Genomic DNA, 16,607 nt, shown 5'->3' on the forward strand with positions numbered 1-16,607 from the left:
GCTAATAGCTTGTCTGCAGCCCTTAGCTCCCGGCTGGCCCAAACTTACAGACGTTGTGACTACCACACAGCTACTCAGCTACCTCCTGCAAACCACGTCAGAGGTCGGTTCTAGTTTCATCTGCTGTTACTGCTAATAAATCATTGGAAACTTAAAAATTACGCACAAGAATGTCTTAAGGTTTTTAAGGTTTGAGATTGCTGGTTGCCGTTCCCAGACAAGAGGGAACATTTCTATTAATGGCTGCCTGGGCAGCTTCTGGGTGCTTACGCTGGCCTTTAAAATCCAGAATGGAAAAGGGTGCAAAGGTAAAGGCAAGAGTGCTGTCATATAAATAAATATTTGAGTTTCAGGCACTGATTAATGAAGACTAAAAACATTCATGCAAGCCTCATGCAAATTATCGTCATCAAACTTTTAAGATTATTTGAAATGTTTCAATCAGCATCCTGAGAAGGAGCCAGTAGGTGAAACGTAGACCTGCACAACAAATGTGAAAGGAAACCAGAAGGGTTTTAGATAAAGGAATTGTACAACCAGATATGGGACAAAACTGGTATAAAAGTATAGTTCTCTGCGGTTATAATTCTTCCAAGTCCTACAACACATACAAGAAAACACATAAGGTAATTTAATTTTATTTTGCTAACAAAATAAACAAAAAAAGAATGCTGAAAGAGCCACCCGTGCTTAAATATAGAGGACAAAAATTACCCCATTCTGAAGAAATTTTAAGTTTATGTAAACAATTAAAAAGTCTGAGTCTGCTGCTCTTCCCCAGTCCTTCAGTCTATTATCTTGTTGCTTACCAGTGAATCATTGTTTCAGTAGTATGGCTACCCTACCCAGGTCTCCCTTGGCTTTGTTGGTCTTCACCAGTCTAACCCACGTACTTGTCTTGATGTAAGGACTTCACTTCTTATTACACACTCACTCCACTTTTTCCACTGTCTCAATCCTTCCGCTAGCCCAACATGAAGAGAACTTGATGTTAAATTCATATTCACTGAGGAATATACACTTACTTACTAACATTGCTAATCAGTTTCCTAAAATTTTGTGAAAAGCGTGGGTTTTGTTACTTTTGTTACAACTAGCAGTTGCCAGAGTAATCCTGGGAAAGAAAATAACAGTGTGTCTGAATAGTGGGGGGAAGGGGAGGAATTCCTCTGTCCTAGGATAAACTTGTCTCCAAACTTCATTTACTTTTAAAATTTAGTACCTTCTTCATTAAAGGATGCATCTGTTGAAATACCATGGGACTTGTTCTATTCAAAGTAATAGAAGCACTCTAAGTTGGATCAGTTCCAGAAGCTAGAAAGCTAATGGGCAGTGCTGCTATGTTAAGTGGGTAGCATCCTGAAATTACAGTACTATGCTTTTAATTAAATTTTGCAATATGTGAGTGAAAAAAGAAATACTGGCTGAACGTTATTTTACAAAAGGAGACATGCTACTTGCTTTGTTACTGTCCATCAACCTTTTCTAATACGGTATCACTGTATCTGAAAATAACTGCTCTCAGGATAAACACTGGCTACCACAGCAAAACTAAGAAATCCATTTTTAAGTGACAGATAGGTCTTCAGAGGATCCGGAGAGTTCTTTGAGTTTCAAAGAAAAAATAATGACCATGTCCTTTATAAAACCCATGCAAAAGTCACAGCCTAGAAAGTGATCTAACAGGGGCTTCGACCCTACTACAGGATGGGCTTCCAAGGCGTGTTGATAGCCAGTGAGACTATTTATGTGCCTAAGGTTTGCTGGCTACATTTGACTCATCGGCACTTTGGTGAATAGCAGAAGTGTTCCTTCCATCTTGATCCTCACAACTAGGGCTCACAAGAGGGCCATTAGAAAGCATGCATCAGCCTTCTATTGCAGGCAATTCCTTTAAAGCATTCAGAACTGTAGAACTGAAATACAAATCTTGCAAGATTATCTAAGCAATAAAATCACAGCACTTTTGCCCCACCTCAGTAGGCATGTCCCCTTACTTACTGTGAATTATTTACATAGAGAGACCACGTCACAGACGCGAAGCTAAATCTAACGGATATCAAACATACCTACCTTTTCAGTCAGGTACAGTTACTATTCTCTATTTTAAGACTTTAAGTAGGGTCCTTCTTCAAAACTTGAAATTTTGATCTTTCTGTGCATTCTAGGTTTTGGCTAAATAGGAAGATGACGGTGAGAACAGCTTACTTGGAAGCACTGATTACTTTTTAGACTAATTCAGCTTAGGAAAGTTATTGTTCCTTATCTCAGAAGATACATGTAACTTACCCTTTGAACAAAATATTTCAAAAGGTACTTAAATTGTTGCACAGACACAATGCAATATGTTCTGCTTACACAGAATATTTCTGTATGCTTACCATTCATTAAGTAAAAATATTCTTAGCTGCATGCACTGTTGCATTTTGAAAATGAGGTCACTGACAATTAAAATATAGTGAAATTTCAATTTTTTATCTTCTCATATGTTAGGTATGCTATCAAAGAATGTTAAATGTATCCTAATACATGTATCCTAATGTCAATCTATCATGATATTCTCAATTTGACCACACTGCATTTGTGAAAATATGCAAAGATTCCATCTATAAGGTATCTATTTTGTACATGATAGCAATGTGAGACTTGCAGACATTAACCATTTATGATAATAATTGCCTAAAAAAGGGAAATTTATAATAATATGGGAAACATTGATGCTGTGCATTAGTTTTATTCAATACATAAATGTAAACTTGAGCAAATAAAAAGTCAAGATAATATAAAGTACTAAAAAAGCTACTGTAGTAAATAATTACAAAGCATATTCATAAACAAACTTGTATGAAAAAATTTTTAGTACTTAGGTCATATATTGGTACAAATTTATTTTAAAAGCAGAAACAAAACTGATACATGTGTCCACACACAACACGCTTAATACAGATTTCACACATAAGTAACAACATTTTACATTTCAGTTCCTCAAATTTTGTTTCCACAGCAGTATTTAGCTTTATTTATAATAGACTTTAATTAATTTATTTTGGATTAGTGTTAAAGTAAAAGGGTAATACATTTCTAGAAACTGAAGCTGTAAAAAAAAAAAAAAAAAGTCAAAAGTGAAGCCTTTAAGCCAAAACAATTAGGTGGTAATGCAGTCAAAAATAGTAAGACTGGGATTGCACATGTAAACTTACATGCAATCCCCACCCCCCCAATCATCATGTTTGTTTTAAGTGAAAATGACTAAATCCCAAGAATAATCAAACCAAATCACGTTGCACTACTAGAATACAAGAGAAGTATTCTCATGCTGACAGTTACAATTGTTTAATCTTTATACTAAATTTGCAAGCTTGGAATATTTCTCTCTACCCACTTCAAACTTAATATTCTTAAGTCTGATCATGTTTTCCACTCACACTTTATAAAATCTTAATCTTGTCATTTCAATTAATATGTTCAATTGATATGTATATGTTTGTGTAACTCATTGACCTAAGGGTTATGTGGCAAAGACTTCTAATGTCAAAGTGATGAATATATCCATGGCATTAATTTAACTTCTACTAAAATAATTTGCTAATATCACATTATGGAAGACAGTGTAATAGAAAATCAAATAGCGCTTCTTCAAAAAACCTTTGAATGGGGGTTTCATCCTTGCTGTAATTAAGTGGCATAACTACATACCTTTACACAATATACCAATGATTGTCTCCAATGTAAGAGGAAAAACATCATATACATAATATATAAATAAGAATATATCTAATTCTAACCCGTTTTACCTATCCCTTGTATTTTATTTTTAATGTAAAATTAAAACACTACATAGAAGTATTATATAACTCCTTAAAATTCTATTGGTTTTGTTTTGATTTCAAGATGGCATTTTAGTATTGACGAGATTAAAAAGTGCTGGAGTTTATATGCATATTGGATGATTCAGTTTTCCATCAGAACTGATGACTGAATTAGTGCAAAACTTTCACTATGTGCAATTTTATTATATGCCATAGTAGACAATACAACATTCAGCTCTTTTTCAAACTGAATTTATTACCTACACCCAACTCAGTTAACAAAACTAAGAAAACAATGCATAAGAAAACTTTCAGACAATTCAAATAGCATAATTTTGTATAAAATGTATTTACCTTAAAATTCCTTTCTACCTTCACCCCCCCCCCCCCCCCCCCCGCTTCAGATTGATAGAAATATGAAATATGCTTCTGGTAATGTAATCCCTACTAAGAGGTATTGCTACTGCAAGACATATGTGAAAGTCAAACATGTTCTACTTGCATGTATTTGGCTATCAGCTTTCCAATGCTTTCTAGGTATCATCTTATTGGTAGTAGGTATGCATGTCCCCTCAAATTTTCAAATAGTTATATAAAAAGTTAGAAAAATATACTCAGTATTTGTTGCATAACCTGCCTATATTAACCCTAACATACATGAATCTTATAAAATGCTTTAGAACTATTTAGTAGCTGCAAAAATACCAATCACTGCACAGCACCTGGTGAAAGGTCTTGATGAGTACATACAATCCCATATCGTGGTCTTGAAGGTATTTTTCTTCAGGTTTACAGCTGAAGAAATACACCAGTTCATGTATTTTCGCAAGTAAACCTAACACATATTCCATACCATGTTCATAAGAGCTTCCACGGACACACAGACCTTTCTTGCACTCACTCTAAATCCTGAAGAAGAGCTGGTGATGTGAAAAGTAAAAGGATCAACCATGTACAATAGAATGAACTCCACATTTAGTCGTTACCAAGTTATTATTTTGCAAGAAGCTGATAGAATTTTTTTTATTATTATTTTTAATCTTCCTTTAAGGGCAAAACCCATTTCTGATACAATTTCTTGACCATGTGTTTTAGATGTTATCTATGATCCAGTTAAGCGATGATGTCGTGGGTATCACTGTTGGGTCTTTGGCGTATAGTCAGTGGGGGCAGAGGCTTTCCATAGAAATCTGTATAAGAAATGCCAGAAACAAAAACACATTAAACTGTAATTTACCATCTTCCTTGCTTAATAGGCTGCTTAAATAAAGTAAATTCTCATTTTCTTAATAGAAGCTAGGTAGCCTACAAGTTTAGAGCTAATTCCTACAAAGGAACCTTCAAGCATAGTGCTACCGTCTGGAGGTACATTGGCCAAACCAGCATTTAATTACATTTTGTTAGACATGCATCAGCATTTGCAAGATCAAGTCCAGAATAACCTACAAACATACAAACATACAAAATATATGAAACATCCAAAGTTTACAAATAACAATTAAGAAAATGAAGTATAAAAATTTGAATGTTGCTGTAGTAAATAATACATTGCAATAAGCTTTTAAGTGATAGTAACACTAGGCAGCATCTGAAATTTTGGTATTATTTTTGCACGACATCTACCTTGAAAGCCATACTAACTTTCTAGAATAACTACACTATGAAGTTTATGAAGTTTTAGATACAGGTATAGCATCTCTTGTTGCTAATAAAGGAATTCAAAATAGGAAAAATTTTCAAGGAAAAGTTATTACACATACCAGAAGAGAGTAAGTATTATCCTCAAACATTTGCTAGTGATATGAAAGAAAAAAGAAAACAAACATGCAGAGTGGTACACATAATGCATTTCACACACACACAGACCAAAAAAAAAAAAAAAAAGAATATCAAGAAAAATGGTAAGTGGAAGAAGAGAAATCAAGAAAAATTAAAAGCAGCTTTTTGAAGCATTCAAATCTCAATTTCCGTTACATGGACAGTCTCCTCCTCAGCAAAGCTTTGACGATGTGCCATCAAAATTCACATTTAATAAATCCTATTTTTCCAAGAAAAGCTATATTACACTCATTCTACATCGAGAATAACTTGCATTGAAACCGCATTTCTGAGCTAAAGTTAACAAAAGCAAGCAAGTTGGATGTCATTGCTCTTATAAGAATATGTGTACACATATGTAGGATCACGGTTTAATGTAGGATCACGGTTTAATGTTTAATCAGTAAAATAGTAATAATTTTATACTGTTGTAATCCTTTGACTTCAATGAAGCTAGGTCAATGTTACAGCAGCATGCAAAAAGCAACAGTGCAGCAAATGATTTTAGGGTAAATGAAAACCTGTACAATGGATGCTTTATTAGTCAGCTTCTTGAGGTCTGGCAGACAGCTTTACAACTGGCATACAATTTTAGCTCCTATAATAAGAGAAGTTAATCATTCTTGCAAATGTATTCTCCAGTGACAATAAATAGGCACTTACTAGCAAGTGTTGTGCTAGAATCATTACCATGACTGAAAAAATTGCAGTCTTTAGTGAAAATAATTGTGTAATTAAAGATTTATAGAATTGACAGCCTGTTAACTCTGCCTAAACATCCAACGTAATGTTCTCTGCTAAGAATGACACAAAAATGACTCAATATATGTACTAAATAGCCCTATCACTAACACATTTTTCAGTTTGCACATTAAATCATTAAGACAGATTTACAACTCTAGGAACATCTAGCATTAAAAACCAGACCTTTGCATGTTGTTTTAACCTCACACCACACTAATTTTATGTATTTCAGCAGCAATGTCAGTACAACCTCTCTGTGCTACTTCCAAAAAAAAAAAAAAAAGTTAATACAAAATCAGAGGAATAACTGCTCTCCTAAACTAACAAAGACTTGCATTAGAATGCACATAAATTCTGAGAAATACCTCTTCCTGTGTTTTTTCATGAACTAGTAGAAATCAACATTAGGAAAATGCATATTTGTTTTAAAGCATAAGGGTTTTTTCTTGACTTACATTGAGGAGCTATCAAATGATTAAGTGATGCACTCTTAGATATGGACTCAGAGTACTCCTGAAAATAACCTCTATGCATAAACAAGGCTCCTTAAAATTTTAAAAGCAAACTTTTAGTTAAATACTTGGAAAGGGTAAATAGCTTTTTTCTTTCCTTGCTCCTACGGAGGCAAACAACCTTAGTTGGAACCCTGACACAAGCACCCACTGGAATTACATTTTTTCAGCCTGGTCTATAAGAAGGTAGGTGCTTATTTGCCCCATACACAAAGACTTTACAGACACTTAGCCGTTAACTGTTGGACAAAGCTAGAGAGGTCAACAGAATTCAATATTGCTGGATGAAACGGTTCACTTCTTTTTCCGTCTTAAGGAATCTGAGAATCACAGAGAAGAAAGCTTTACCAAAGCTCCAGATAAAGGAAATAAAAAAACTTGTAAGCTTTAACTGCAAATTGTGCCTTCAAGACACTCATGTTAATTAACATGAAACCAAGCTAGAAGCCTTGGCTCAGTCCCAGATCTACAACATCATTGGCATAAGCAAAACCTGATGGGAAGAGGCCAGTGACTAGGGTGTTAAAACGACGGATGGTTACAGGCTCTTCACAAAGGATGGGCAGGGCAGGAGAGGAGGGGGGATGCCCCCAGAAATGGCAATATTCGAAAAAGATGAAGAAGAGAGGTTAATGAAGAACTTTTCTTTTTTCTTTGTTTAAAAGAAAACGTAAGCAGAAAGTAAAGAATTCTCCACAGCATTTGTTAAAAATAAATTAATTAAAAAATTGAAGCGTCTTTGGAAGAGAATCAGGACAGAGAATCCATTCAAACTCCACATGGGCAGGTTGTTGAAAATTTTCTTTAGTTTTTATCACAAAAAAAAGTGTGACAAGAAATATGGAAATACCTCAATAAGTGTATTTTACTGCTCTACGCTGTTTCTGTCAGTTAACAAAATTCCTGAGAAAGCAAATCTCTGAGAAAAGTGCAGGCAATGTTTTGAATTCATCTGCAAAGCTCTGAGCACTCTAAATTTCTTCTGACCTCAGTGGTTACATCTCTGGTTAACAAATTGTTCTGGCCATGAGATCGTTCCCCTGCCAACATTTACTCTGTCTTTAGATTTCAAAATACTTGAATTATTATCTCTATTTCACAAATAAACTAAATAAGCACAGATCTCAGGTTACTAGCTTACGCACCTCTGAGTATGGAATCTAGCTTAAGATTTTTTGTCCTCCTTTTTCTACCCAGGCTCTTACTACAAAATCAGATCAGATTAAAAAAAAAAAATCTCTCTCTCTATATATAAAACCCGCTCCCTTTCTTCCCCTCCCTACCTCTTTATCTCGATTTTCTTTCTTGCCTTCTTTTCTCTATACTCCTTAAAAAAAACAAGATAGTTTAATGATTAAAATTTTCTGAAAGACATACTACAAAATACATTTTACGCACATGAATTACATTCCTGTGAAAAATAAATATATAATTTCAGATACTTTAATTCCTCTTTAGTCAGCTTTTGATTATTTGTGAGTTGATTATCCTTTGGCTGAGAAGCTCACCTGCTGAACTTCTGAAGCAACAATGTCCACATGGTGCTGTCCTACATGAACTTAACCCTGTCTTGATTAATTCAAGGATCACTAGAGCAACATTGAGCTTTCTCTATAAACTCCTGAATTAACGTTCTCTTTGTTCAGTTTGCATAAGCGTGCCCACAGCTTTAGTTTGGTTACCCTCCCCTCGTGCTATTCCAAATGTCTCCATATTCACTTGACTTTTCAAAATTTGAGAAATAAAGATGTAAGGAGAAATGAAGACTTTCTCATCTAAAACTGAGAATGCACAGGTTGCCCAGTCCTTGGAGATATTCAAAAGCCGCCTGGACATGGTCCTGGGCAATCTGCTCTAGGCAGCCCTGCTAGAGCAGTAGGAGTTGACCAAATGACCTCTGTCCCTTCCAGCCTCTGTGATATTAAAAAAAAAAACATCACCTGTGGTCCTTGAAAAATAAAGTCAATCGTCAATAAAGAGAAAAATCAAGATTCTACCTACTGAACCTTGACATTTCAAGTTACTAAACCTATTTCTCCTACCGGTTTGTGAACTTTCAGGGTCATGGCTCTTCAAAAGTAAAGCACCAGACAGATCCCAAGCTTTCCCCCTGACATCTCTCCTGGCAAACCAATAAGCAAGTTTTAAATTGGAAGTCTCAATTCTGCAATCAAATTTATGTTGGACTTTTCATCAGAGCTGGGACTGCAGTACCTCATTTGGAATTGCTAACGTAATGCAATTAATGCATGGGTGCCCACATGTCCTTAGCTCTCCTCACAAAAAAACAAACAAACAAACAGACAAACACCTCCAAATCCTTGACAAAAAGCTTATAGTCTATGCTTTTTAAACTGTATGTAAATGGAAGCAGTAGGTAGAAGAATGTGTAGACTGTCTCAAGAGGCAACATAAGCTGTCAGATTACACACCACAAATTCAGCTGGAGGTAAACTACAGTTCACAAAACCACAGAAATACACAGGGCCCATTTGGGTTTATCATTGTGAAGTAATTAGCAGTTCCCGATCAGATCGTAAGATCAGTGTGGAAACAATCACACAGCTCAGTGCAGAACCAAATCAATAAGCCCCGCTGGATCTCTGCAGTCCTGCAGAAGTGTTTCTGCAGTATTCTTTCTGCTTAACACCTTAGGGATTTTCCAATATCTAATCTAGGTAACCCAAACCCTGTCCTCAGTGCATCAGATAATGAGGAGCTGTCTACACGTGGACAGCAGAAAAATACCTTGACATCTCTATTTTGGAAGAAGTATGTGTTTGCACACTTAAAGTAACTGATCCTGTTACTCTTTGTCATATGCAACTTTAGTTGCATGCTGCTGAGCAAATAAATAGCTTTCTATATCCCATGTCACTTTAAACTTTGCACAGGAATCTGAGGGAACTTATTCTTTTGGTTAAAAAAAGGAAAGACTTGAAAAATCAAAAAGATGCTTTTTACTAAGCAAAAGAGTTGCTTTTGGTCAAAGAACACTGGCATTAAGAACTAAAAAAAAGAATGAAGAATGAAATGAATATAAAAGTGAATGAATTATGGAGAAAGCTTTAAAAAAGGTCAAAACCCAAAATTTTAAATTACCAGCATGATGTGTTTCACCAAGAGGCTCAAGTTTTCGAAGTCTATTAAGTTTGGGAGTTCCCCAGCCAACTAAAGGGAAAAAAAGACAGTCAAGACACATCACTACTGCACTTGATTCTGAGAAAATGTATGGAAGCCATATCCTTTTGGGAAAATTCAAAGCATTTAGAAATGGAAAAGTATGTAATGTATTATACATATATGATGAATATTGATGAAATAGTATTCAAATAAACCAATCTACCCTTAAAAATACTGGTATTTTGACTACTCACTGATGAAAAATTGATTAGTGTCTGACATTTTTGTGCGTGTGAAAATAATAACTTCCCCCCATGGAATGGATCAAATCAATACTCCTGAAAGTTCAGACCATGAAGTGCGAAACTGCATCAAAGATTTCTCAGAGAGGAAGGTTCAGTAGCATACCTCTGCATAAAGGCATTTTAGTTTCGCCATTCACAAATTAATATTTTAAATGTTTAAAAAACGCAAATTGAGACATCAATTATTTTGTTTGTTAGTACACTTACCTGGTGGAAGAGATGGTGGTGGTGTAGGATTTTTGGGAACAGTATCTTCTGCATTAATGGGTTCCACTCTGTGGCCCCTTTTTAATTTTGTTTTTCTATTTTTCTTCTTATTGTTATCTATATCAAGCAGAAATAAAGCATTACATACCATACAATGATATTCAAAGAATATGTTAAATCATCTTTTAATACAATTGGTAGGGTGAGATGCATCAGCATTTTCACTCTAGACTTGCACAATACAACAAAAGCTTGTGAAACGTACAATGTTCACAGCATGCTTTGCTATAGAGAACAAAATGTAAGCATAAAATATATGGAAACTTTACATTTTAGTAAGTTCAACTTAACTTGGTACTGATGGCAATTTGATCACATATTTGATTATAATAAAAAAAAATCCAATTTCAGCTAAACCAACAAATTCACAGTTCTTAAAAATAGTGGTTTTTTTCAATACAATAACCTAATGGTGCATTTGTATGTTTTCAACAGATTTAATTGCCATGTGGTGTCCTGAAAAGTTATGCAGACACAGGGAAGAATTACATGAGAAGTAACATTAAATGAAACATTAATAGGAAGCAGCATTACCTGAGTCATGCCTTTCTGAGGCTTGCTGCTCGTTTTCTTCATGCTGCAAATGCTCTGTAGCTGTAGAATTGCATGTTTCTAGTCTACTGTCATTTGTTTTTTGGCTACTGCTACTGGATAGTTGCTGCGCATCCATTTGTTCCTGCTCTGTTTGAGATTTTGAGACAACAGTAGCCTTTTCAGTCTCCAACCTTAGCCGCTTCTTTTCCATTTGTTTTTCATTCTAATGAGAATAATAATATATGTTTATGTTTGTTTGCTTGTTTTTATTTTTTTTTTTTACAACTTCTAATGGAGTAAACTAATAATAAAAGGATTTTTTTTAATAAAAGGCTATTTTAAAATCAGAATATGCCTATATGCCTACTATCCTTTTTTTTTTCTTTAAATGTTTCACATGAAGAAACTAACATTTCCAATATACCGTCCAGTGGGGCACAAGAAAAAAAAAAGATATAGAGATTAACAGCAGAAGAAATATCTTTGGATTTATATATTGACATTCACTTACATATGATTGACAGAGCTTTACAGTCTTGCTTTTTTGCCTTTTTTTTTTGGGGGGGGGGGGGGGGCGAGGGGAGGGGGGGGTATACGAGGAAAAAAATCATGCTGGATATATAAACAACATGAACAGTCCTAAGCAAAACCTTTTCTACTATCCTAGTTTTCAACAGAAAAGAAAACAACAAGTTATGCTCACAAATCTAAACAGTTGATGTAGGCAGGAAGATTTTGTGTGACCCACTATAGATCTCAAATACTTTAGAAGATATTGGTAGACCATGAATATTTTCCACTCCTGAATATCCAATAGTTTAACTGGCAAATATTTTCAATCATTTGGTTATAATACCTTTATTTTACTTTGTCTACAATTTTTTCCCCTGAATCAACGACAGGTGATTTTCATAACATGAAAGCACTGATTCAATGCACACAAAACAAGACTGAAGATTAAAAAAAAGTATTGTATGTACAGACTTAAAACAATTCTTTCAAAGGAACCATTTTTCTTATTACCTCTCAGACATTTGTTAGTAGTAGGTCTAAAATGATCCAGATTTCCACATATTCTCATACCTCAGAGATTACGGCTGCTATAGGCTGGAAGGGATTTTCAGAGTTCCCAGGCTCAGGATCCTCATCATCAGGTACACTTCTTCCTTCTTCTCTTTCCCTTTTTTACAGTTTTGTTGTTTAGCGTGTTTTGCGAGTGGAGGGAGGAAGATGAACAAAGAATTATGAATAAGACACACTATAAATTTTACTTAATAGAGAACAGTCATTAGTTCATCTAGCTCATCCTCTAATTTATGCCAGCTGATTTTTACAGTATGCTTCTGTATTTTGAAAGACTTTTGTCGAATACCACAACAACAGGCTGACCTCAATAAAGCACAAGTACACGTTACGTCAGTGGTAGAAACACATGCTTCTTTATGGCAAAAGATTACAGAAAGTGGAAGCAGTTTCTAAGGACCAGATATGTGACAGAATGCTTCTGTAACTGGAAGGTATTGATTGTTCAACAGCGTGCTGAAATATTCTCACTGGTAATCTTTTGTAACAATTATTTCTAGGTATTCAACTTTAAAAAGAAACTACACTGTCAGAAACCATACTATCTGAAACATCACCTTCAATTTTTAATACACCTCCATTTCTCGTAATTCTAGATACATCTTAATACATGGAAGGAAGAACAGGTGACAAGCTATTCAGTATATATAGGAACAGTTAGGGAATCTTACTTGTTCCAATGACTCAGAAATGTTCAGAAAGATGCATGCTGCTCAGTACACTGTTATTGCAACAGCACCAGCTATTTTGTATGCACTAGATCTCTATGCAATGAATATTCGATTACCATGGATTAAATAATATATTATTAATATACTACGTTGAAACACTTTTCATCAATAGATCTAATGTTACTTACACACAGGAAGTCACTGTTACACAAATTTTACAACTGCAAATGCTGAGAAAGAAAGTAATGCTGTTGTTCAGAGGCACAGATGCGAATGGAACTGAGCTGATCTACCCATGAAACGATGCAGCTTGGAAGAAAAGGCCAATGCTATTTTAAAATTTACTTGCACTACTTATGTCTCATTTTCCATTTCGAACAAGATGATTGCTACTAACACTGTAGGACATTGTGGAGGAAATGCACTTTGAGAAAATATTCATGGAAGCAAATCTGAACAAAATAGAGCAGTCTGGGGAATTATTAGAACATAGAATGAAACAGAATTCTACTTGAATCAAGAATAGCCTGTTTCTTACAGTAAGAAATTGATTTGATATAAACAGCAAAATGCCATCTCTTAAACCTGAGCCAATCCCTCAGCTACACGATAAAACATCAGAAATTACTAGTTAGCTTCCTTCTAAGACACAACGAGTTAGGCAACAATTTAAACCTTTAATCCAGATCCAACCATTCCTCCAGTGAACAAACACTGTCAAGATCACTCTGATCAGTAACAGAATATATGGAAAATGCCCATGTTATCACACTCCCTTTGAGACATTTTCCACAGTCAGCCCTCCTCTATCTCCCAACATGGCATAAAGCCAACATGGTCAGAGGGCTTTGTCTATGCAGACATCTGGCAAGCTAACAGCATGTGCATTTTTATATGTTTGTAAAACATATATTAAGACTGTGACAAACTCCAGGTGTTTAAAACATATTCATCTCAATTGCAGTGTCTAAGTTATTTACTTTACTGGAGTATAACAAATCAATAAGAGTACAAGCCAAGATACTCCCCAGTAACTTCACAATCACTTCTCAGTAACTGAGACTTGCAGGTCTCTGCATGTATAGGGCAGACAGTGAAAAAGGGGTGCTTGGAAGATTTCGTAATAATGCTCCAGTAAAATGATTCACAACAGTCTCTAATAGGAACCCTTGTAGGTTGCAGAGCCACAAGGGCTCTAAATCAATCACAAGTCCCTGGTTCCCCTGCATCAAAGTAAGTCCGTCCCTCCATACCTCACCTGCTGGATAACCTGGTTTATCAAGCATTCTATTGAGTAAATTTTCACATTTACTCTTCGATATTCACGTGTGGATTACAAAGTCTTATTTAAGTTAATAAAAGTTTATTTTAGGACACACTTGAAGGAATATTAAAAATAAACGACAAGTTTTTTTTTTTAGGTTAGCCTCCTATGAAGTTATACCAGCAAGACTAAATTTATTCCACAACTGTCTTACAATTGTCACTCACAAACTCATAGTGTATCTTCAGCACAGTTAAAAAAAATAATAATAATAAAGGGAGTGAACCAAGCAAAAACTTGTAGGTCTTAAAGAAAAGCGTTAGCATTCAGGTCACCACTTCTAATATGAAGGCTCTTGGCTTGTAAGCCAAATCAATCGTAGCAGGGTTCCCACAAGCTTTATGTACAAGAATGAATCAAGCATCTTAGCGAGAGAGGGAAGGAGGAAAGTGAGGTAAGAGAAATTACAGAGAGAATACCTTTCTTCACGTATCCTTCTCACTCGCTCAGCTCGTTCTTGTTTCTTTTGTTCTTCATATGCTTTTTGTTCTGTAGTGTCTCTTTGGATGCGCTCATTTAAGGCATCAAAATCTTTTGCTATGATATGTAGAAGCCAATACAAACCCTTTTTTATTGATTTATCAATTTTTTTCCCACAGCCCATGACAGCCGAGCAAGGTTCCTGTAAATACAAGGAAGAGAAATGGGGAAAATTATTTGCAGTTCTGATCACATTACTTAACCAAAAACAACAACTCAGCCAAATAACAATATTATGCATCTCATCTAGAATGAAACTTTTTTTTTTTTACGATATTCTCATCAGCAAGCAAGAGAAACACCATTAGGCAAATCTGTTGGAAGATGGGTGCAAAACATTGCTAAATTAGTTTGGAATACTTAATCTAGCTTGGATGAAACACTTGAAGGAAGGCGTAGCTTGACTGGAAGGTATCAAGACGAACAGAAAAATAAAAAATCTGGTTATGAAAACACATCTGGTAAGAAAACACTAAAGAAACAGGAGTGGTTTCTCCCTCGAGAAGAAAAAACTTCAAACTTATAATAATAACCCTCAAGAAATGGGATTAATTGCAAATAGGAAAAGAGTAATTTGTTCTTCGTGTTCATAGTCAGGAATACAAGTATAATGGGCTCTAATTGGAACCAAAGAGACATGGCTTGATTCAAGTTTAGAGCATGGAAAAGGACTAGCAGACCTTTCTAGATCTCTTCCGAACTGTTTTCCAGAATCTTCTGGAACCCTGTATGGGTCTTGAACTCAATTAAAAGCTATTGCATATTTCAAGCTGTTTATTTGAAAAGAAGAACAAACGTTTCATACTGATTGTATGATTTGATTGATTTGGGATTTATGTTCATGATTTATTTATTTTTTTTAATTTTTCTTCCTTCTCAACTCATACCACCTAAAAATTCCCTGTATTCTATCTTCAGTTACAAGCACTTAAATTACACCATAGCCAGATAAGGTATGGACAATTTGAAACAGAAAAAAAGTAATTTTGACCTGTTGTGTCCCCCCTAGAGTGCCAAACATTGCTTGCATTTTAATACATTCCAACACTGTCTAAATTAAGGTTCAAGCATCAGTGTTATTCACCTTACAACCCTACAGTATTCTCTAGCAGAACCTAATCAGGGAGAAGATGTATAGGCAATAATACCTTGTTTCTCTGAGAAAACTAAACTTGTTTATCTGAGAAAACTAAGATAATGGACAGCACTGGGGCAATTTTATTCTAGGTTTGCACAAAGGTTATTGTTGCTGTAGTTCAGATATAAAATATAGAAGTTTAGAAATATAGAAAGTATATAAATATTTTTAAAAAAGGAAAAGATAAAGGTCATTCTGACTAACACTGTGTGACAGTGAGAAAATGATTCCACTTGTTTTAATATTTTTGCAGGGAATTAAAAAAACAGAAGAAAACCAATTAAAATAGTAAGATCAAACAAAAATATGGCCTAATTTTATTTATATCTTTTAAAAATTCCTCTTTAAATTCATCCCATAAGTCATCATATTGAAAGACCATGGGATCAGGTTTATCTTTAAAAAAAAAAAAAAAACCCTCCCCTTCATACTTTGTAAAGAAGTATGCAAGACTCTCAACAACTGCTTTCAGCTAAGATGCCAGAGTACGCAATCTAGTTTCTTTGTTGACTACATTGAGATAAAAATGGAGAATGAGAACAGCACTGTGATGAAATATCATAAATTACATAATTCTAAAGTATTGAAAAAACATTAGAATCGTTCAGGCCTTTTTTTTTTATTGATAGTGCTTTGCAAGAAAATATTTTTGCCACAGAAATCCCTCATGAAAAAAAAGTGAGCTCTTTTTTTTTTTTTAATGATTGCTGTATATGCCTATTGCAAAGTCCACTGACTGAAGAAAAGCCCTCAAAGAGTCATAACATAATGAATATAGCTCTGGCCCTGCTATAACCCA

The 16,607-nt window shown here is 34.8% G+C and overlaps 1 protein-coding gene across 5 annotated transcripts in view; it reads right to left on the reverse strand.

Annotated features, from left to right (window-relative positions):
- Positions 1–2,718: 2,718 nt before the first annotated feature.
- The window catches only part of ARL13B (ARF like GTPase 13B), a 50,735-nt gene continuing 36,846 nt past the window's right edge, over positions 2,719–16,607 (reverse strand). For 3 of the 5 annotated variants that reach the window (XM_080576883.1, XM_080576884.1, XM_080576887.1), the window contains 6 exons: positions 14,610–14,812; positions 12,196–12,292; positions 11,113–11,335; positions 10,519–10,635; positions 9,986–10,054; positions 2,719–4,999 (listed from right to left, as the gene is read on the reverse strand). In XM_080576883.1, coding sequence (XP_080433009.1) covers positions 4,923–4,999; positions 9,986–10,054; positions 10,519–10,635; positions 11,113–11,335; positions 12,196–12,292; positions 14,610–14,812 — 786 coding nt within the window. In that variant the 3' untranslated portion in view covers positions 2,719–4,922. Of the gene's footprint in view, positions 5,000–8,166; positions 8,211–9,985; positions 10,055–10,518; positions 10,636–11,112; positions 11,336–12,195; positions 12,293–14,609; positions 14,813–16,607 lie in introns of all 5 variants that reach the window. The other 2 variants (XM_080576885.1, XM_080576886.1) reach the window with 2 other exon arrangements.

Source organism: Anser brachyrhynchus, assembly GCF_964034855.1.
Source record: "Anser brachyrhynchus genome assembly, chromosome: 1".
Classification (NCBI taxonomy): Eukaryota; Metazoa; Chordata; class Aves; order Anseriformes; family Anatidae; genus Anser; species Anser brachyrhynchus.